The sequence below is a fragment of the Oryctolagus cuniculus genome, chromosome X, assembly GCF_964237555.1.
Source record: "Oryctolagus cuniculus chromosome X, mOryCun1.1, whole genome shotgun sequence".
Classification (NCBI taxonomy): Eukaryota; Metazoa; Chordata; class Mammalia; order Lagomorpha; family Leporidae; genus Oryctolagus; species Oryctolagus cuniculus.
In genome coordinates, this window is record NC_091453.1 from 114,598,526 (window position 1) to 114,622,572 (window position 24,047).

Consider the following 24,047-nt stretch of genomic DNA (forward strand, 5'->3'; position numbering starts at 1 on the left):
ACTGCAGAACTGTTTATAATAGTAAGGAAATAGAAACAACACACATGTATTCCATTAGGAGGTGGGTTATACAAACTGCAGTACACCCAGAATCAATCTCTTTCTCTGTTTCTTTCTATCTATCTGTCTATCTACCTATCTATCACACACACACACACACACACACACACACACGTCATTTATATAAAGCCCATAACTATCACAGAGGTTGTTCTTCCTCAAATAATCCCATCAACATTTCAGACTGTTTAAGATCCACAGGGAGAAGAAACTATCATAACATTTTCATCTATCGTTCACCTGTGTCTTTTCTTTAAATATGAAATCACTGGGAGTCATCTGGAAGCTAAAAGAAATGGTCATAAAGGAAGGAAAAAGGGACCCTCGCTCTGTTGGGTAACTTATTTTAACTCAGAAATGTAAAAGTCGGGGTGGGGGTTGTTGGTTGTGATGTATCTGGAGCTGGTAAAGCTGCTGCTTAGGATGTTGCCATCCCATATAGGTTCAAGTTTGTGTCCCGGCTGCTTTGCTTCTGATCCAGCACCCTACCAATGGCCTTGAAAAAGCAGCAGATGATTCAAGTGCTTGGGGCCCCTTAACCCACACAGGAGACCCAGTTGAAGCTCCTGGCTCCTGGCTCCTGGCTTCAGCCTGGCCCAGCCCTGCCCATTGCAGCCATCTGGTAAGTGAATCAATGGATGGAAGACCTCTCTCTCTCTCTCTCTCCCCCCCTCTCCCTCTCTCTCTCTCTCTGTGTGTGTGTCTGTGTATCTGTGTCTATATGTCTGTCTCTCACTCTCTCTGCAACTCTGACTTTCAAATACATAAATTCTTTAAAAAGAAGAAATGTAGGAGGAAAAATATTGACAGATTAGTCCTCTATGATTGTTTTCATCATTATGAAATTTCTTCTTCATTTTGCTTATCAGATACTGTTCATGACATCATTATAGAACAAACTCTCTAGAGAGTGAAATTCAATTTTGTGAAACCAAATGACATGCACATACCTGCACAGAAATATTTAAAAACTCTTTATCTATGCACAAAATGAAATGAGTATGCAGTACGAATGCATAGAACACTGAGTAAAACCTGAAACTGGAATTCATCAAGGGTGGGGGCGGATAATGAGGCTACCAAACAGGGCAACTCAGAATTAATGATGACTTGACCTTTTCATTAGTGACTGGGCCAAGTCTGGAAAGGAGACATGAAGGAAAGCAGAGAGTAGATTAAGTAGAATGGTGCAATTTATTTTTCAAACAGGAACTTATTTTGAGTATTATACATACCCTATTTATAGCTAATATATTTGGTATATCTGGGTTCAAGCCAGAGCCATTCCATTCCTCCCTCTGTGCCAAAGGGCAGGCTTCCTTTGGGAATGTCCTCAAGAACAGGATTGATAATATTCCAGAGGATATAATAATAGATTGCTTTGATTCTAAAGTAAAATTATAGAATTCAGTCACTTTAAACTTACTGCATTATAGGAACTTGGGAATTCACCTTCTAAATATTTGGTAAGGCCATGTCTAACTACTGAATTTCACCATGCCTACATATTAACAAATTTCTCTTTCACTGTTGCTTAATAGGCCTTGCTCTGAAGCTTTGTCCTACCCCTGAATTTTTCAGGGTGGTGGATTTTTTTTTATTTGACAGGTAGAGTTATAGACAGTGAGAGAGAGAGACAGAGAGAAAGGTCTTCCTTCCATTGGTTCACCCCCCAAATGGCTGCTACAGCCAGCACTGCGCCGATCTGAAGCCAGGAGCCAGGTGCTTCTTCCTGGTCTCCCATGTGGGTGCGGGGGCCCAAGTACTGGGGCCATCCTCCACTGCTATCCCGGGCCACAGCAGAGAGCTAGACTGAAAGAGGAGCAACCAGGACTAGAACCCGGCGCCCATATGGGATGCTGGTGCCACATGCAGAGGATTAACCAAGTGAGCCACGGTGGCGCTGGCCCAGGGTGGTGGATTTAAAACTTCTAGACATTGGTAAGAATACCACAAGTAGAAGAGCTCCTTTGTAATGCAGATGTAATTGGACCCTCCCAATGCAACTTTATCCATTTATTTCCTTTGTGTCACCTCAACACATCAGTGGACTGACAAATGAAAAGATTTCATATAGAAACAAAAAAGACTTTTGTTCATCTTCTGAACACTCACCACAGAATAATAATTCTTGGTAAGTGGAGCAGGATCAAATCCTTTGACAGCCTTGGGAGAAAGAGGTCTCTCTGTGAAAAAGACATATAAATTATGTTAATATCATACAAGTCTACCATGAGCATTTTATAACACAGATCAACTGATACACTATTAAGAGTTCTAGTGCAACTATCAATGGGAATGTACATTCCTAAACAAGTGGAACCACGACTTTAAACTATAGATAGATGATCAACAATAGATTATCTCTTTCAGGCACCTCTATGTCTTTTCTCTTTTCTTTTGTTTAAAAATTTTAAAAATATTATTTACTGATTTTTAGTGTTACTGAGAGAGGGAGAGATACAGAGAGAGAGAGCGCCATCTTCCATCTGCTGGTTCACTCCCCAGATGGCCACAACAGCCAGTTCTGGGCCAAGTTGAAGCCAGGAGCCAGGACCTCCATCTCGGTCTCCCACGTGGGTGGCAGTAGCCAAAACACTTGAGCCATCTTCTGCTGCCTTTTGCAGGCCTTTAGCAGGGAGCTGGATGGGAAGTGAAGCAACTAAGACACAAACCAGCACCACTGTGGAATGTAGGCATTGCAGGTGGTGGCAGCTTTACCTGCTGCACCACAGCAACAGCCCCAAGCCCCTCAATTTCTGAGGGAGGAATGGGCCAAGGAGTGAAGGCCTTGCTAATTAATGGATGGGTCAAGGCAAAAACTTCATTCTCTGTTTGGGTTTACTTCTTTATCTGCCTTTCTATTCAACTTATTTAACAGAGAAGCAAAAGCAGCCCCAAGCAAACATATATATATATATATATATATATATTTGTAATTTGCATATTACTATATAAGCTTAATATAAATAATAACAACCATACCTTTCTTTAGGCTGTCTACTGTGCCAACACCACAACAATCAGAATCTTTAACTCACTGAAAATAGTAGAAAGTTCTTTTCTCTTTTATGTATCATCTTAATATCATGTTGTGTTAACATTATAAAATGTTGCCTTTGTTTTATAAACTTAATCTTACCTATTAAACTCATGGTTAAAGGACAAACTAGGACATTCTTTCTTAAAAGAAGAAAAAACAATAAAAATATGAGACAGTCATGATAAATGTTTGTGTCACTACATAGCTTCCTTCCTACTGCATTTTCTCCTTTGCTTGATTTTGTTTTGTATCTCAATTGTATATTACTATATTGCATGCTGCTTTAAACTCTTTTTGAAGTATGGTAGAGTATAAATAACCAAATAATGACATATCATCAGACCTTATTTTTTTCTTTTTAAATAATATTTTGTTATAAATCTGAAACATTCCCATTCTAAAAAATCCAAAATATGGAACACAAAAATCAACAGTTTTCTCATGGCCCAGAACTAACCACCATTCAAGTAACATTTAGAAGTGCGTCTTCCCATTTTTTATGTATTTGTGAACACACACACACACAACACACCTTTCTTACTTTACCTATAGTTTCCTATAGCTTTGTGATCCTCCTATGACATTTTCATTAGTATTTCCCCTATTTAACCTTGATTTTTTATTATTATCATGTTAAACATCTTCCTAATGTTTATTTGGCAGTTAATAGTTTTTCAGTCATTTATTTGATCTTTACAACAACAACTCTGACAGTCAGAAAGGATCTTCTCATTGTACAGAGGAGGTCACTAGAGTTCATGGTGGTGAAGTCAGTTTCCAAGGTCATGTAGCAATGGCAGAGATTTAGCCCCAGTGTCTTAACAAGAGCCTTGCTGCTACAAATTATGAACCCCAGAGATGACACTACTGAAGGACTTGATGATGGCATGTGCAGGGTCTCCTGCTGAAATGCACAGGGGCCATCACTTTGAGCTAGGATGGTCACATAAGATCTTGCTTGGTAAGGGGATCTGGCCCTGCAGGGTGGTTAGATTCACACAGGCACAGAAGAAAGCAAAAAGATTTCTAGCCAGGGATGATTCCAGAAGCACAGCTATAGAGATGGCAATGTTTAAAACCATTCTGTTCCTGTGACAGTGAATTGTCCATCTAGGCCTGACTAGGCAGAGTAGACATAAGGCACAAAGACAGAAACAAAGACCACAGAGAAACAAATGTGGAATATATTCAGTTGCCGGGAACTTTATGCCACTTTAAGATCCACCTGGATCCACTTAAGAAGAGTTTACTGAGCAAATCAGCAATGCAGAGTCACCCAGCTTTTTATTTGAGATAGTAAGTGGCAGAGGCAAGATCTGAACCCAAGTTTTGCATTGTGTTCTTTCCTGTGCACCATAGCATTGTACTCCTAGACACATTCAAATTTGCATTACCGAATAATTTTGTTTTTTTTTTAAATCAGGCACGGTTTATACAATATAGTTATAATGATTCCTGTTAGAACTCACAGTTATCTTCTGCAATTATGATATAAACTAGTCTTGATAAAAATGAAACTTTCTAGAGATACCAGCAAGATATGGTCACCTTTCAAAAGAAAGGCCAACATCAAAGAAGGAGGTACCTTTTTCTGAAGGGAGGAGAGAATTTCCACTTTGATTATGGCAATTTCTAAATACTGACAGAGTTTGTGCACTCAAAAGACTTCCATAACCTTGTCAGCTCATGTCAAGAGCCTCAGGTGGTCACTGGCATCATACCTAAGAGTGTCAATTGTTAAATCAACAACAGGAGTCACTGTGAACTTACTCCCCATGTTGGACCTCTGTTGTACTATGAGAATTAATGGTAAAACCTGTCTGCAAACAGTACTTTATACTTGGTGTGTCAAGTAAACTGTTGAAATCTTTACTTAGTATAGAGTTGGTCTTATATATAAAGTGAATTAAAAACTAATCTTAATGAAAAATGGAGTGGGAGAGGGAGTAAGAGGTGGGGTGGGAGTGGGGGTGGGAGGGCGGGAATGGGGGGAAAAAAACACTATATTCCTAAAAGATGTACATATGAAATTTGTATTCATTAAATAAAAACCTTAAAAAATTTTAAAAATTTTAAAAATTTAAAAAAGAAAGACCAAAAGGAAGGGTAAACAGTAATGGAATGCCTGCCAGGACATAGAAGAGGAAAGGGAGGGCCACAGGAATGGGTAACTGCAATTGAAACAAAATGTTAACTATGTAGAGTGGAGAGGAAGGGTGAATTATAAACAAAGAAGTGGCTGCATTAGAGATTCCTTGATGACTGAACGTGATGCTAAAATAACTGGTGGCTTGAAAAAAATCAATAAAATTGGCAAACCTCTAGCAAGAAGGACAGAGAAAATGAGAGAGAAGACACAGATTACCAGCATCAGGAATGAAACAGGGGCCATCACTACAGACCCTGAAGATATCCGAAGGATAATAAGGGAATACAGGCTGAATATAACTTATCTAAAATACTTGGGACCAGAAATGTCTCAGATTTCAATTTTCTTTTATATTTTATAACATTTGTTTATACACAATGAGACAGCTTGAGGATAGAACCTATGTCTAAAGATGAAATTAATTTATGTTGCATATACATATTCACATAGACTGAAGGTAATTTTATACAATATTTTTAGTGCACCAGTGTTTTGACTGTAACATATCAACTGAGGTCAGATGCAGAATTTCCCACTTGTGGTGTCATGTTGTTACTCAAAAGTTTTGATTTTTCAGATTATGGATGCTCAAACTGAATAAAATCCACAGTTAGATATGAAACAAACCAATTCTTCAAAAAACAAAAACTATCACAACTCACTCAATATGAAATAGATCATTTGAATAGCCTTATTATTAAGGAAATTTAATTTTTAAATGTAAAACTTTGGAAAAAGACTTCTCCAGGCCCACATGATTTCACTGAAAAATTACACCAATTGTTTAAAGAATCAATACCAAGTCTATACAATCTCATACAGAAAATGAAAGAGAAAGAAATCATTTCCCAACTTATTTTATGAAATCACTATATGTGGATGCCAAAACCATAAATACAAAACCAACAAAACAAAAACCCTACTGAGAAATAGTTCTCATAAATGAAAAGTAAAGAAAACCTTTTGACTTGATCAGCCCTCGCCCTGACTGTTGATGAACAATTTAATATGTTATCCCTCTTAGTATTTTTTTCTTGTTTGTTCTATTTAATACTTTTGGTTGAATACTGTAATCAATACACAATTATTCTTAAGTGCTGAAACTTAACTGAAAAGTGATCGCTGTTAAATATAAGAGTGGGAATAAGAGAGGGAAGAGATGTGTAATTTGGGACATGCTCAAGCTGACTTACCTCAAACGGTAGAGTTAGAAATATACCAGGGGATTCCAATTCAATCCCATCAAGGTGGCATGTACCAATGCCATCTCACTAGTCCCAGTGATCAATTTCTGTTCACAATTGATCATAATGATAGGAATAAGAGCCAAAGGGATCACAGAAACAAGACTAGTGCCTGCAAATACTAGCTGATAGAATAAAAAAGGGAGAGTGATCCAACATGGGAAGTGAGATACACAGCAGACTCATAGAATGGCAGATGTCCTAAACAGCACTCTGGCCTCAGAATCAGCCCTTAAGGCATGCGGATCCGGCTGAAAAGCCCATGAGAATATTTCAGGCATGGAAAGCCAAGACACTCTGGGGGAAAAAAAAAAAAACCTAAATGAAAGATCTCCACGAGTGAGATCCCAGTGGAAAGAACTGGTCATCAAAGAAGGAGGTACCTTTCTCTGAAGGGAGGAGAGAACTTCCACTTTGACTATGACCTTGTCTAAATATGATCAGAGTCGATGAACTCAGGGGGCTTCCATAGCCTTGGCAGCTCATGACAAGAGCCTAGGGTGATTACTGATGCCATAAACAAGAGTGTCAATTTGTTAAGTCAACAACAGGAGTCACTGTGCACTTACTCCTCATGTAGGATCTCTGTCCTTAGTGTGCTGTACATGGAAATTTAATGCTATAACTAGTACTCAAACAGTATTTTTCACTTTGTGTTTCTGTGTGGGAGCAAACTGTTGAAATCTTTACTTAATGTATGCTAAACTGATCTTCTGTATATAAAGAGAATCGAAAATGAATCTTGATGTGAATGGAAGGGGAGAGGGAGTGGGAAAGGGGAGGGTTGCAGGTGGGAGGGACGTTATGGGGGGAAGCCATTGTAACCCATAAGCTGTACTTTGGAAATTTATATTCATTAAATAAAAGTTTAAAAAAAGAAAACCTTTGTAAAATATTAGCAAGTAGAATTCAGCAATAATTTTAAAAAATTTGTATGCCCTGGACTTCATCCTAGAGATGCAAGTTTGGTTCAATATTTAAAAATCAGTCAATGTAATCCATGATCTTAACATTCCAAAAATAAGAATTACAGGACAATACCAACTAATGTAGAAAAAGCACTTGACAAATTCAACACTCACTCAAGAAAAAGTATCTCCAATACAAAAATAATAGTAAAAAGGAACTTCTTCAACACAATAAAGAGCATCCACAAAAAACCTACAGCCAGCATTTTACATAATGATGAAAAACTGAATTCCAGATACTTTCCCCCTAAGATCAGGAACAAAGCAGGGATGTACAAGAGTGCTTCAGGAAGTTCATAGAAAATATGTATTATGAAAAAAATACTCATGAATTTCAACAATTTTGTACCAAAGTGAGCATCTTTTAATTCCATTTTCCATGAACTTTTTGAAGTTTCCTTGTATGTTCTCACCAGCATACCGCTAGAAGCTCTAGTTCTCTCTGAAGGCTTGGTCTAGGATGGGAGATCAGCATGAAGAACAGAAAGACAGCTTTGGAAGGACTAACTTGGAAAAATCTAAAAAAAAAAAAAAAAAAAAAAAAAGTAGCCCTTGCATACAGCTGGCCTCATGAAAACAATTCAAGGGGCGAAGTTGCAAAGAGAAAAACACTACACTATGACCTCAGTGACAGTATCTGGGTCTTTGTTCCTCTGTTGTCTCCACCCATACTCCTACTACTGGGTACTCCCACCTTGTGAAGTTCTTTCTGAGATCTATCGTGGCAACATGCGGAGAAGGAATAAGGATGTGGAGGTTCAGAGGAGACAAGTTAAGTCCCTGGAGGTAGTTCAAAGTGACTTAATCAGAACTAATATGAAAACATAAATCTTTTAGGCGGTGTTCCTAAAGCAATGAAAAGATTAATCAATTCCATTTAATCAGTAAAAAAAAAATCTGTTGATACAGTGAAGAATTCACATGGGTTGTTTCTTAGAGTATAACTTAAACAGAAAGCTAGTCCTAATGTAAAGATCCCTTTCCAATTAACATTTTTCCTTGCTGGTGTACAGATTCCTATTGCCTATTGGTGGTGATAGAACAAAAAAGAAATCTAGTGGCAAATAGTTTCTCTGGACACGGAGCAGCTATGTGATACACCCAGGGAATTAAAACAGGAAGTCTAAATATAAAGTTCAATCCCAGCTTTGGTTTATATAACTAATGAGCAGGAAGAGTTATTTCTTAATTTGCCTTAATACAAATTTAATTAACCATGTACCTAATAATCCCTTTCAATTGAAATCTATATTTACCTGCTAATAAGTTTTAGATGAAAAATTTAATGATCCCTTAAAAGGAATCAGTTTGAGAAGACAGAATTTATTTAAAATATCTGCTCCAATCATACTTATCTCAATATTTTTCTTAGCATGGAAATTTTGACAGTAAAATTTTAATGCAAAATCCTAACAAAGCCCTTAGCCATTCTAGGTAACAGAGCAAAGATAAAAATAAAAAAGAGATAGGCTCATATGTGGAGTCTAAAAAGAACTGATGATCTCATAGAAATTAAAAGTATGATGGTGATTACCAGAGGTTGGGGATGAAGAGGAGAAGGAGGAATGGGGAAAAGTTAGCGGTATTAAGTCATAGCTGGACAGCAATAAGAAGCTCCTGGGGTTCTATTATACAGTAGGGTGACTATAATGTCAATAATAACTCTATTGAAAAAGTCTAGAAGATAGGATTTGGGATGTATTTATGTAAGATTTGGGGTGTTTTCACCATAAAAAATGTTAAATGCTTGAGGAGATAATATATTTACCCAGACCAGACAATATGCAATGTATACTTGCATGAGCATCATATGGTATCCCAAAAAGATATATAATTTTATGTCTGTAAAAAATTAAAAATTTAAAAAGACATGTAATTTGTTTTTATCAATATATTGGCAGAAATTACTTTGCTGTATAAGTAACATGTTAATTTACAGGTTAACACTGAATTTTTTGTTTTTTTAGAAAGCTTGTATTTAATAAATATAAATTTCATAGGTACAGCTTTTGGAATATAGCAGTTCTTTCCCCCATACCTGCCCTCCCACCCCCAAACCATCCCACCTCCTACTCCCTCTCCCATCCCATTCTTCATTAAGATTTATTTTTAATTATCTTCATATACAGCAGACCATCTCTATACTAAGTAAAGATTTCAACAGTTTGCACCCACACAGACACACAAAGTATAAAGTACTGTTTGAAGACAAGTTTTACTGTTAATTCTCATTAAGGACAGAGGTCCTACAAGGGGAGCAAGTACACAGTGACTCCTGTTGTTGATTTAACAACTGACACTTTTATTTATTTACTTATTTATTTTTACAGACAGAGTTAGACAGTGTGAGAGAAAGAGACAGAGAGAAAGGTCTTCCTTTTTCCATTGGTTCACACACACACACACACACACCCCGCCAAGTGGCAGCTACGGCCAGCGTGTTGCGGCCTGCGTGCTGCGGCGATCAGAAGCCAGGAGCCAGGTGCTTCTCCTGGTCTCCCATGGGGTGCAGGGCCCAAGCACTTGGGCCATCCTCCACTGCACTCCCGGGCCACAGCAGAGAGCTGGCCTGGAAGAGGGGCAACTGGGACAGAATCCGGCACCCCAATCGGGACTAGAACCCGGGGTGCCGGCGCCGCAGGTGGAGGATTAGCCTAGTGAGCCGCGGTGCTGGCTTTGACACTCTTATTTATGACATCAGTGATCTCCCAAGGCGCTTGTCATGAGTTGCCAAGGCTATGGAAGCCTTTTGAGTCTACAAACTCCGTCAGTATTTTGAGAACGCCATAAGCAAAGTGGAAGTCCTCACCTTCCTGCAGAGAAAAGGACATCCTTCTTTGATGGCCCCTTCTTTCCACTGGGATCTCACAGAGATCCTTCGTGTAGATCATTTTTTCCACAGGGTTAACACTGATTTTTAAGAGGACTGAAAATTGTACCTGACTCAAATAAAGCAGTAAAGAAATTTTGTGTATTCTCTATGGTTTATATAATGACTAAATTATTGCTATATACAATTTGCATGAAATAAGATCTTTGAAAACATATACTTTTGCTCAAAATAGTGATTTTTCTCATACAATAAGAAATTGGATATAGGCATACAGAACAGGCAATAATGGCATCATGATATCACCAATGTCCAAATTCATTCCATCAGCTTTGATGGGTGATTTCAATAATTTCAATCATCATGGTCACAAAAACATACTCGAGGTGCCAGTGCTGTGGCGTAGCAGGTAAGGCTGTCCCCTGCAATGTCAGCATCCTATATGGGCCCCGGTTTGAGTCCTGGCTGCTTCGCTTCCAATCCAGCTCTCTGCTATGGCCTGGGAAAAGCAGTAGAAGATGGCCCAAGTTCTTGGGCCCCTGCACCCTCGTGGGAGCCCCAGAGAAAGCTCCTGGCTCCTGACTTTGGATCGGTGCAGCTCTGGCCATTGTGGCCAACTGGGAAGTGAACCAACAGATGGAAGACCTCTCTCTCTCTCTGCCTTTCCTTCTCTCTCTCTGTAACTCTGACTTTTAAATAAATAAATAAATCTTAAAAAAAAAAACTGCTCGAATTTCAGCCTGAAGATTATATTCAAAGGAGTTGGGGGGGAGGAGGTGAGAGAGATTCTCAAACATTGTATTTGTTAACTTTCTATAGTATTACATGGGTCACTCCTTATGCTTATATCCTATGATCCTATGTAATCAGCCTCCTCTCAAAGAGTGGGAAGAACTGTCCCCAGGGTTTAGGCCATAATCATTTCTAGACAAGAACTACAATGGAATTCAAAATTTTAAATGCAGCTTCCCACGGGCAAATTCACAAGGGCACAAAGTGCTCCCTAGTCAATGACAAGCTGAATGGAGAAAGGCTATGCATAGCACTCTCAAGGCACAACAATCTGCAGGGTGAGGAGTATACCTTGGCTTGTTTGTTTTGTTTTTAGGACATAACAAAAGGATCTATAGGGAGTGGTCACTACCCTAGTGGTTAAGCTGACTGTCCCTCACACTGGAATACCTGGGTTTGTTTCCCAACTCCAACTCCTGATTTCAGCTTCCTACTAAGTTACACCCTGGTATGGCAGGAAGGGGCAGGTAGTAGTTATGGCTTAAGATATTTGGCTCCTGTCATCCATGTGGGAGATATAGATTGAGGTTCTGGTTCCTGGCTTCAGTCCCAGCCAGCCTCAGCCATTGCAGGCATTTGGGAAGTGAACCAATAGATGAGAGCCCCCCCAAGTTGCAATCTTTTTTCAAAGAATGGTCCCCAGATGCATGTGTGAATTTGTCAGAGTTACTGTCTATTCCAGTGACTACAATGTTACACATTTGACCCAATAGTAAGTAGATTGAGATCACTGAAGTTTTTCAATTCCATTCCTGATTCAACTTCATAAATGGCCCAAGAGGCTGTGTCAGTGGGGTTTAAAACTACATGAAAGGCTTCATTTCCATGAAATAAGCATTTTATCTACGAGTCTTTTTTTCAAATTCTTTCAAGACAAATTTTATTTTGTTAAGTTTACACATCAGTATGGAGTTCATTGAAAGACATTTAATAAAAAAAAAAATGACAACTATTTTCTAGCCCAAACATAAAACAATACAGCATTGAATTTATAATGTCCCTCGGCAGCATCCTAGATAGGTTTGGGCTTACTCATTATTTTGTGGAGGTAGCAAGAATGAGGATGGGAAAGAATTCAAGTCAACAAAGATTTCTTCCACATCAACTTTCTCAACAGGATTTTTTTCACCATGTGTCCCCCAAGTTCCCTCTTCCCAGTCCTACCTTCATGGTTTTCATTTTCTCTGCCAATCACTGTAACTTAGCTTGCGCCTCCCCCCCACCCCCCCCCCTGCTTCTGAGAGTATCTACAGCCTACCAGTCTTTCAGTGTTCAGCTCCCCAGGATGCCTCCCTCAATCTCTTCAGTCACAATGCACTCTGCCTCTGAACAGTGATGATTTGCTATAGATTTTACACTTCATTACCCAGTACCTTGCACTGTCAGCTGTCTGTTTCATATCCAGCTCTTCTCTCTGCTTGCTCCATATCCATAATGCCAACTACTTGCTGGAAATCTTCATAACATTGACTCAGTGAACCTCCATTCAATAAGTCCTAAACAACTCATATCTTTAGTACCAGTTGCCCCTTCCAACACAAAAACACAAACCTCCTCCTGCTGCTCATGTTCCTTCCCTTCCTTCTTCTATTTTGTCTTGTAATGAAATTCAGTACATATGTCTAAATCACCCTGTTAGGCACTATATAGACAGAAAGATACACAAAGGTGAGTCCATCTCTCATGAGCTCCCTGTCACTCTCCATAGCACTCTGTATTTAGCTCTATTCCAATGGTGTCGTCCCTCATATGCTGTGAACACCTTGAGGACGGAGTCAAGTCTTATACTTCTCTGCTTCAGCACTGCCCAGGATACAGACTGATATCCTAATCACAGGAAATAAATAATTGCTGGATGGCTATGTGGGTAACCCTGCCTGCCCTTAGGGAGCTCATCATCAAAGTGGACCCTTAAAACTTAAAGTTATCCTCCCCTGTTCCTTTATACTCATAACTAATCATCAAATGTCCTCGATTCTATTTCAAGAGTATCTCCTGCATCCAGCTGCTTCTCTTCCTCCTCACTATCACCAGAGTAGTCCACATCACCATTCTAGATCTCAGCAGGCACCTCTACCAGTTTCCAAATGTCATTGTTGGTTATGCCACCATGTCCCTGCAATCCAGCCCTCACACTACCACTAGAAAGATCACCCTGAACTACATGCTATACCCTGCTAAAAACTTTACATCGATATCCACTTTATGGAGCACCAGTTCAAGGCCCCAACCCTTCTCTTTATGCACATGATCCTCAACTTAAATCGCCCTACCACCTACTCCATGCTTACCTACTTCCATGTTTTAACATATTAAGTCCTTCTAACCTTCTTCCACAAGTCACAAGCTTCTTCTATCCTTCAAAACTCAATTTAAGTGCTTCCTCCCCACCTTAGATTATGCTAATCGAATCATTTATTTACTGCACCAACTGCATCTTTCTTAGTGTGTCCTATCCTATTGCAGTTAATTGTACCCACACCTATCTTGACTGGAAGGTCCTAAGGGGAAAAGTCTATGAGGTATCCCTCATCCAAGTGCCTAAGAGGTACTCAACTAACAAGTTGAACAGAGTTTAATTACCTCTCCCACAATATGCATTGATCTTACAAATATTTACTGAGCACAAACAAAACAGAAAATCTACCTTTGTAGTGTTTACATGTTAAGGGTAACACACAGACAGTAAATTACTTAAGCATATAGTGTGTTCAATGGAGAGGAATGATAAATTAAAAATAAAGCAGGAAAGAGGGATAGAGGCAGTGGGAAAAGGGTTCAATTTTCTCTTGGGTAAACAGGAAGGGCCCTACCATTACATGGACAAGGGAGCAAACCTGAAGGAAGTGACAGAACGAGCAATGCTGATATGTGGGGAGAGACAAACAGCAATTGAGGAAGGAGCCTATTTGGTATGGGCAGCCAAGAGGTCAGTGTGGCTGAAGAGAAATTAGAGGCAGAAGTGAGAAAAGAGGCCAGCTTCTGGAGGGCCTTGCATGCTATTGTGATGACCTTGGCCTTTATTTTTAACAACTCAAGTTATATTTTGAAAGAACTACTTTGGCTACCATATTTAATTAGATGATAACAGTGACAAGAACAAGAGCAGAGATAGCAATTAGGAAGTTACTGCAAAAAACTGCATGACAGATTTTGTCCCACATACTTTTAGTCCCAGGCCTTCCAAGACTAGCAGGGCTTCCTGGCTCCAGCAGCATAGTCCCATCTTTGACAGTTGGGCAGGATGCTTCTAGGGCTTACCTAGGTGCTCAAACAGAGCCAAAGATTTCCATATGAATCTTAAACTGAGTCCTAAATCAAAGAGACTATATGAGGGCACTTCAAAAATTCATGGAAATTGGAATTAAAAGGTAGGTTTATTTTGGTGTAAAAATGTCCTTGAAATCTCCACATAGAAGTCTTCAGAACATTCATGAAAATGTGTATTATAAAAAAATTACACAGGATTTCAACTTTCTGCACCAAAACTTCTTATTTTTAATTCCATTTTTCCACAAATACTCTAAATTTCTGTGGTAGGAGAAATGTGAAAGGAAGATCTCAAAGACTAGGATAAACATCCTAAGATAGTCTATAAGGGAGTGGTCAGATTGTACTACAAGGCATCGCAATACAAGACATTTCAACAAGAGATGTCAAAGTAATGGCATAGTGTACACTTCCTACATCCCCTCAACAGTTCTTGGGATTTTCCCAGAAAAGAAAGCAGGAGCCGTTACTTTTAGTTTTGCAGATGAAGACACTGAGTCAGGGAACAACATTAGAGTGGATCTCAGCAATTGCTTAGGGATCCTGACAATTATATTATATCAATTGAAATATTTAGTAAGGGAGAAATCCGCTATGAAAATCATCAAAACCAAGGAAATTCCAAGGCATTGATTGTGAAAATACTGAAGGGCTCAGCAGAAACTTTTAGATGCCCAGTAATTAAAAATGCTAAGAAGTCTACACATACACGCATAACCACAGATACATTAATAAATACATTCCGTGAAAGAAAATGTCCTCCTTAACCCAACACAGAACACATACAAAAAAATGCTAACTGAATTGTATCTGCAATAGTTCAGCAAACAGTTCCCAACAATGGTTATCTAGGGGAAGGGACAAAAGGAAGAGGAACTTTTATTATCTACACTATAAACTTCCATAGCATTTTGTTTATTTACAGAAAGCCTATAATTATTTTAATTAGTATCAGTTTTGAGGTATTCAAAAAGCAATGAAGACAACTACCAAACAAAGCACTAAGAAGCTAACCGCTCAAAAGAGCCTGTGGGAATATTTTTGAAAACTGAAGACATGTAAGAATATGAATAACTGAACACTATTTAATCTATACTGTGACATATTTTTATGTATGAGGGCTTCAGGTTTTTTTTTTTAAATATAAGCAGAAACTACCTTCTTGAATAAAGGGCAAATGAGCTACTCCCACCCAAAAAAACCCTCTAAGAAAGACTACTGAAAAAATAATTCATTCTCTGGATGTTATTAAGAGAAAGGGCAAGCAGCTAGTGGTACACAGAGAGTTAAAGACAATCTTGTTCAGAATCCAAGTGGCCAGACAGCTTCCTGCTGCCCTGTGATTGGTATCTCTAACACACATCTCTGAGGCATCTAGCCTTAGGTCTGCTTAAAGGGCTTGGGTCTAAAAAGGGAAGTCCACACACGGCAAGTCTTATTATTGTATTCTGCAATGGTGATTCTCAGAGTAGCAGGAAGGACTATATGCCGTATTACATGGGCTAGCATTCACAGACTTAAAGGGACATACTGAAGGTGGAGCAGTTGTTTGAGCCTTGAATTCCCTTGCTTTTTTAGCTTTTCACTGCTTTGATGTGCTCTAAATACAACTTTGTCTCAAAATATCTAGTCACAGATTCCCCCATTTCTATTCTTATTTTTGGCATACACACATACAAATAAAAAATAGTTTCTCTTAACCAATTAACATTACTAGATTGTCAGTAAGAATACCAAGACACTGCAAAATTCACATTTCAAAAAGGCTTTAAAAGTGTCACTTACCACTGGATTTAATTTCTCGGACATAATTACTAGGGAACCAGCCTGTTCTTCCATTTAATGTGCCTTCCCACCAGCCTCCCTCTTCAACTCGAGTGACGTAAATGATGTCCCCTTTACAGACTGACAGTTCATCTTCATTTGTCTGCTTAAAGTTGAATCTCGCCTTTACTATCAACTGCTGACTTCCATTCTCCGTCATCTCCTGAAAAAACAAAAGCGACAACAGATTAACACTCATGTAAATGATACAGGGATAGCAATAAGGATTTAGGCAAATAAAGTGGGGTAACCAAAGATATAACCCAAGGCACATCTAGATACTGAATTTCTAACTGTATTATATTATCAATGGGCCTCAGAGGGGATTAATAACCCCTAGAAACTATATGCCAACTTTCACATTTGGGATAATATGCACTTTGGAAAGAGTGATAGCTTTCATTTCCTTCTGCCCCCACCAATCATCTGAAACTGCTTCCTTAACTGAATCAGTAACAAAGCAGAGTGATGGACTATCCACCCTGTATCCAAACAGAAGCCACATAATTATATGACCAAGATTAAGTACTGACCTACTCTCATAAAATCTGCCACCTATCTCCCAGTTACTAATAATATCTTAAATTGGCTAAGACTATCATATGCAAACATCAAATATCCCATAGATACCCATGTGAAGAGTTCTTAACTTATCGTGTATGGATTGGGCTTAACTGTTGCAGGTTCATGGGCTCCTCTGAGAATCTGATAAGCACAATGGACCTTTGCCCACCTGGGATTTTGTATACAATTTTAAAGACTCCAAGTGTTCTGGAGCTATGCATAGTGCTCATTAGCATCTCAAAGAGTCTGTGATTTAAAAAATGTAGAGAATGATTTTTTTAAATACTTTGGAATTAACAGGCCATCACATCTTACAGTAAGAGGTGACTTGACAGGGAATAAAGTTTTCACTGCAAGTGCAGAATAACGATATTTCCTCTTAATAAGAGCATCAAGTTAAGACCAAATGCAAAGACAACTGGGAGATCCCAAGATAGAAGTTCATCATAGGCTGATATTAAAAATTGGGTCTTGTTCGATAGGAATGCAAAGAGGAAAATGAAGATGACAGTCACAATGAGAGTAGAAATGCATATTTATTGATTGTCTATTATGTCAGACACTCTGGAGTTTTCCTAATAAATTGAGAGGTAGGGAAAGAAACAGCAAATTGTCATTAGGAAGTAGTCATTAATGACTTAACACTTGCATAGTGTTCACAGTAAAGTGACTTGTCCAGTTCTAGAGAGAAACAGGGCTGAACCCTGTTTTTTAACCCTGATTTTCTGACTCTGAGCTCCACAAGCCTTTGATTTGTTCCATAAGGCCATCCTGACTGGGTGTTCTGTTTATAATTAGTTTTCTCAGTGATGCCCCAAACAAATAGGATGGCAGTCTCACACATATGGAGATGCAACCAGGATCTCTAGTTAATCTTATGGATTTTCAAACAGGGTGGGAGAATTGCAGACTATACTTACCGCTGCCTTTGACTGCCTTTGCAGTCCTGGAGCTGTGCTAGTAACTGCTCCCTGTGGGTTTGTCTGAGAACTATTAGCAGCACTAAGAGAAGAGGAACGTCCACATGGTCTTTCTGATAGCTGATCTGTGAAAAGAGGAAAAGGCATGGTAAAGGAATCACTCATGTCACAAAAACATCTACAACATAACATTATCTTTCACGGGACAATTATCAAAGACATCCTGGCTGTCATTCTGTTCGTAGTCTAAATATGCCAAGTGAATTTCACTTCCCCCCTCCCTTTTTGGTGGCCAACTTCTTTTTCTTAACCTTACTGGCCATTGCTCTCCAGTAGAATGAAAAACAGCGACAGAACCACATTTTCTCTTAACCCATCTCCCTACCACTCTTCCCTCCTGAACCAGTTGCAACAGTCTGCCGTTATTGGAGGCAGAACTATATTGGGTACCAAACAGCTGTTTGCGGCTTCTTATTACTTTGAGATATTTCAAATTTCTCTCTTTGTTTTTCGGCCCAGAACTGAGTTGCTCTGTTCTTAACTCACATGGAACAATATGTGTGGCATATATAATGTAAAATCTCCCTGGTATGGGAGGCAGTTGGGTGGGGTGGAGAACGAGAATGAGAAACTGTGTGCCTGGGACAGAAGCAATTCTGATACTTTTTTTTAATGAAACTTGGGAGTTTTCTCTTCCTTGAAACCTTGTGAAATGTGATCAGGCCTGAGCTGAGCTGGATGTTTTCAGTATGCTGAGAGTGTACTAAAGAGAGGATCTGGCTTCTTGACAAATTCAAATGAGAGTTCTTTTCCCCTCCATTTATTTTTAAAAGATATAAACTGCAAAAGCCTAAAGCCCAAACATTCCCTAGGCGACAAGCTCAGTACCCAAGTAATTTCCTTGATATTGTGGGTTTTAACTTTCACTCCCTTGTATTTTTATAAATATATGTGGCAAGGGAAGAGACTGTAAAACTTGCTAGGAGAGTTTGGCAAAGGAACATATAATTTGTGTGGCATAATGTTAGAATTACACGATCCTCCCTGCCCAGAACTGGATAGTTGGCATGTGTGTTAAATATAGTTACTTGAATTAGCTGTACTTTCTGCTATACGCCTTACGACAGCTCAAAAGCATTTTTTTTCAAATAGCAAAAGAACAACTTTGGAGAAGTATTTTTACATGTATTGCTATTATGTACAGCTCTTTTGACTAAAACTATAATTACTTGATAGCTTCCTAGATGCTCTGTCCTATTTGGCATTTGGTTATATAGTCTGTTCTTGTTCTCTAATTGTTTCATGTGGGTAAATTGAGTCTCCCTAAATAGACAGTCATTTTCTCAAGGGCAGGGACCATCTATTCCAGTTCCTTTGTAGCACCTGGCAGTGCTGGGCACACAGCCTGTTGACACTGCAACGGTATGAACAGCAAGACCTGTGTTTGGGCATAAGGCCTCTGTAGACAGTCAGATGTGGGTTTGAATCCCAGATCAACCACTTACTTTCTAGTTGGACTACTGTGGGCCTGACTCTCCTTAACTGAAATATGAACTGAAAAAGAATATCTACTCATAAGGTTGCTTCGAAAGTTTAATGAGACCACACACGATTCCTAGGGCAGCCTAAACCAAAAGAAAGGGCTCCAGGCTTTTGAACTCTGATTGTTACCACCCAGCTGTAGGTAAGCTACTACATAAGGAGTCCTCCAAAAGTTCATGGAAAATGCATGTTATGAAAAGACCATTTCAATTTTTTGCACCAAATAACTTGATATTTTCATTCCATTTTGCATGAACTTTTTGAAGTCACCTTAATATCACAGGAGTGAAGTTACACTCTAAGTGGATCATCTTTTTCTTCACATTTAGTATAATTTATATTTAATGGGTACAGTGTGGCAAGTATAAAACATTTAAACAAACAAAAAAAACTGAGGTTTTATTTCCAGGGCCTGATTACTGAGGGGTTCCTTTGCATGAGCAAAGACTTATGGAAAACTATGAGAAAAATATCTCTAGTGGGGAAAGGGAAGTGACAATTGTATTTTTTAAACTTTTTGAAAAGGGGAACTGGTCTTTTCCTTTTTATTTTATGTCTTGTTATGCTCAAGGGCTTTGAATGAAATCTTTTTTTGTTCCAATCATTAAATTAAAGGTATCATAATTTCATCTGTAGCCACTATGTATAAATTCTAAGCTATGAAAAAAAATAAAATATTTGACAATTGGTGGGGTTTATGGGGTGGAGGGTTGCATCAGTTGAACAATCCTGGCTGTAGTTGGTTCCTAGAGTAATCAGAAACACATGGATCCAAAAATGTCACCCAGGGCTCATAAATCACAAGCCTTGCTTACCTTCTGTTGCCTTGTTGACAGCTAAGAGAGTACTCAGAACCTTGGAGAAATTGACCCCTGAATAAAGGTCATCAGGATCAAATACCTATGGGAAAGGAAAATTGAAAATGTAAGACACCGTAAGTATTCAAGAGAACAAACAAAACTATCAAAAGGCCACTTCATTTAGCTCTCAGGAGAAAAAAAAGTAAAAGCCAAGACACAAACCTCTGTATACCTTTGGGAGAAACAAAAGCAGCAGCTGAGCTGTCTAATGACATGTGGCAGGCCATCAGTGAGTCAGCGAAGCAGTAATGGGAAATGAGAGCCAAGCTGAGAAGGTTGCACCCACCAGGAAATGCACAGTGCATACTCAGACTCACTCTTCTGATCTGAACATACCAATACATCCAGCCCTGTTACAGGAAACTCATATGCAAGCGTTACAGCTAATGCCCCTCACCCATAAAATGTCCGCAATAGTCCACAAGTAAGGAGCTGGAGCCTTTTTGACATGATTTCATCTTTAGTTTATTCACCTGTATTCATCAGAGGCACTATCAGAAGTGCCTTGCTTTCCACTCCCCTTCCTCCCTGTTGATGCCCACTGGATCCCAACAACTGGGGATCCCAACTCCATATTGCCCAAACTTTCTGCTCAGGTCTACCTTTTGCTCCCAGCCTCAGTTCCAGGTTTTTGTTGCTTAACCTTGCCCCTCTCTGTTCATCTTTGCTTGCCTGAGCCTAAGGGTTCATCATGGCCTTGGGTTATTTTTTTACATACGATCTCTGGCCTTCCTTATACTACTCAATTCTCAGCAACAAAATGTTATGTAAAGGGGCCAGCGCTGTGGCATACCAGGTAAAGCCGCTGCCTGCAGTGCCGGCATCCCATTTGGGGCGCCGGTTCTAGTCTTGGCTGCTCCACTTCTGATTCAGCTCTCTGCAATGGCCTGGGAAAGCAGTAGAAAATGGCCCAAGTCCTTGGGCCCCTGCACCCGCGTGGGAGACCCAGAAGAAGCTCCTGGTTCCTGGTTTCGGATCAGCATAATTCTGGCCATTGTGGCTAATTAGGGAGTGAACCATCGGATGGAAGACCTCTCTCTCTCTCTCTCTCTCTCTCTCTGCCTCTCCTTCTCTCTCTGTGCAACTCCAACTTTCAAATAAATAAATAAATAAATCTTTTTAAAAAAGTCTTAAAAAGATGTTATGTAAAGGGGCAGGCATTTGGCACAATAGTTAGCTGCCACTTGAGATGTCCGTGTCCCATATCAGAGTGCCTGAGTTCAAATCCCAATTCTGCTTCTGATCCAGCTTCCTGCTAAATTGCAGCTTGGGAAGCAGCAGGTGATGGTTCAAGTAGCTGAGTTCCTGCCACTCATGTGGGAGACCCAGATGGAGTTCCTGGCTCCTGGCTTCAGCCTGTCCCAACTTCAGCTATTGTAGGCACTTGGGAGTGAAAGATTCTCTCTCTCTCTCTCTCTCTCTCTCTCTCTCTCTCTCTCTCCTTCTCTCTCTTATACACACTCGCCCTCTGTCTCTTTGACTTTCAAATAAATTAAAATAAATAAAAATTTTAAAAACTTAAATGTTAAGTAAGTACAACATTTCACTTTCCGTCTCAACTACCATTCTGGTATGCTACTGACCCCAGTGAAGATACCGATCAGTAGCTGTTGCCGTTTTAGTACAATTTAATTGTTAATTTCTTTTTTAGTTTTTTTTCTATTTGAAAGGCTGAGTTACAAAGAGAGGGAAAGAAAGAGAGAGAGATATTCCATCCACTGGTTCATTCACCAAGTGGCTGCAACACCGGAGCTGGACCGCTCAAAAGCCAGTAGCTAGGAGCTTCTTCTGGGACTCCTACACATAGGCACAGGGACCCAAAGGACTTGGGCCATCCTCTGCTGATTTCCTAAGCACATCAGCAGGGAGCTGGATTGGAAGTGGAGCAGCCAGAAATCGAATGGGCGCCTACATGGAATGCCAGCACTGCAGGAAATGGCTTTACCAGCTACGCCACAGCGCTGGTCCCAATTGTTAATCTTAAAGTGTATTCAATGTATTAAAATATAATGAAATTTCTTCTCATTTAAAATACGCATATTTGAAAGTAGAAGTACACCCAGGCCTAGGCACAAGCTATTAATTTGCCAGTCAAAAATTTAGTATAGTGGGGGCTGGTGCTGTGGCATAATGGGTAAATCCACTGCCTGCAGTGCTGACATCCCATATGGGCCCAGTTAGAGTCCTGGCTGTTCCACTTCTGATCCAGCTTTCTGCTATGGCCTGGGAAAGCAATGGAATATGGCCCCAGTCCTTAGTCCCCTGCACCTGCATGGGAGGCCCGGAAGAAGCTCCTGACTCCTGGCTTCAGATCGGCCCAGCCTTGGCTGTTGGGGCCACCTGGGGAATGAACTAGTGCATGGAAGACCTTTCTCTCTATCTCTCTGCCTCTGCTCTCCGTGGCTCTGCCTTTCAAATAAATAAATAAATCTAAAAATGTAGTATAGTAATTCAAAAAATTAATGGAAAAAATAAAAAACTATGACTTTATTTGGTGAAAAAGAAATCTTTGGTTCAAAAAATTTGGGGTGGGGAGGTGGGCTGCCTGTGACTGCAGCATCCCATATTAGAGTGCCAGCTCACACTCTGGCTGCTCCACTTCTGATCCAGGTACTTGCTACTGTGCCTGGGAAATCACAAGAAGACAGCCCAATTTCTTGGGCCCCTGTCACCCAGGTGAGAGACCTAGATGTAGTTTCAGGCTCCTGGCTTTGACCTGGCCCAGCCCCAGCCATTGTGGCCATTTGGGGAGTGAAAAAACAGATGGAAGATCTGTCTCTCTGTGTCTCTCCCTTTCTGTCACTCTGTATTTTGAGTAAATAAATCTTTTAAAAAGTTTCATAATGCATGGAAAATATGTGCTATGAAAGAAACTGCATAGATTTCAAAATGATTTTTGCACCCAAATAAATTCATACTTTTAGTTCCATTTTTTCGTAAATCTTTGAAGTACCCTCATACATAATTATGGATAACCAGATGCCCACTTTCTGGATGGAAATGGCCCTTCTAAAAATATTTCATTCCAGGGTATCTAGAAGGCTCTTGAAGAGAACAGATTGCATCCTTTGTTTTCCCAAATGTGGTGTTGGGCATAAAATATACCTTTTCATATGAGACCTCATTTGTAATAGGCCTAAGATTTTCAAGGATGTGTCTTCCCATTAGATAGAGCCATTTGTTCCATTTTTAACATGCATGTTTTCTGGCAGCCACATCAAGACAACTTTTTACTTTCTTTTCCAACATATTTTTGAAGATCTAAAATCTGTTTCTAGAATGAAAAGATGTAATGCATATTTTTCAAATTTGGGGGTCAATATAGTTACACCCCACCATTTAATCAATGAATGTTTGCAGTGAAAACTAAAGGTGACTGAAAACCCCAATGGCATAAAAAAAGACACACTAATGTACTTTTAGTAAAAAGATAATGTGATTGATGCCCACTATCATCCAAATATATTTCCGAATGCCACAGCATAACATTCAAGGATTTCCAGGAATTAATTGACAGGAGTTCTGTTTTAGTTTGCCAAAGCCTGGGTGAACAAGATGCAAGAGACTCTACAGAGAATATTCAGGATCCCAGGGGATTCTAGACTTACTGAATCCTCCTTAGAACTAAGCAAGTAGGGGGAAATGTTAATGATACCTATACCAAAACAAAAAATTCACTTGTTTTTAGCCCATGCTTCCTAATGGAAGTTTGAATATGAGTGTGCATAATGGACATCCGTATTGGGTAGATGTGGTAGAGATGAATGGAATCTGAAATTATAAGCAGATGTAAATAATAGCAAAAATAAGGCATGGCAACAAAAACTATGATTAAAAAAGAAAAACTCCCCTTTTGCTTTAGTTGTTCCTTATCCAAGTTAATGGACTAACCATACATGGCAACACTGGTACTATTCACTTACACTAGTACTTGACTGAATTTGAAAACAAACCGATGAGAAAATGAAATGTGCATCAGCA

The 24,047-nt window shown here is 39.4% G+C and overlaps 1 protein-coding gene across 5 annotated transcripts in view; it reads right to left on the reverse strand.

Annotated features, from left to right (window-relative positions):
* Positions 1 to 24,047, reverse strand: part of ARHGEF6 (Rac/Cdc42 guanine nucleotide exchange factor 6) — a 135,175-nt gene that overhangs the window by 81,738 nt on the left and 29,390 nt on the right. For all 5 annotated transcript variants that reach the window (XM_017349864.3, XM_070066946.1, XM_017349861.3 and 2 more), the window contains 4 exons: positions 20,022 to 20,106; positions 17,665 to 17,789; positions 16,142 to 16,343; positions 2,176 to 2,246 (listed from right to left, as the gene is read on the reverse strand). In XM_017349864.3, coding sequence (XP_017205353.1) covers positions 2,176 to 2,246; positions 16,142 to 16,343; positions 17,665 to 17,789; positions 20,022 to 20,106 — 483 coding nt within the window. The remainder of the gene's footprint in view (positions 1 to 2,175; positions 2,247 to 16,141; positions 16,344 to 17,664; positions 17,790 to 20,021; positions 20,107 to 24,047) is intronic.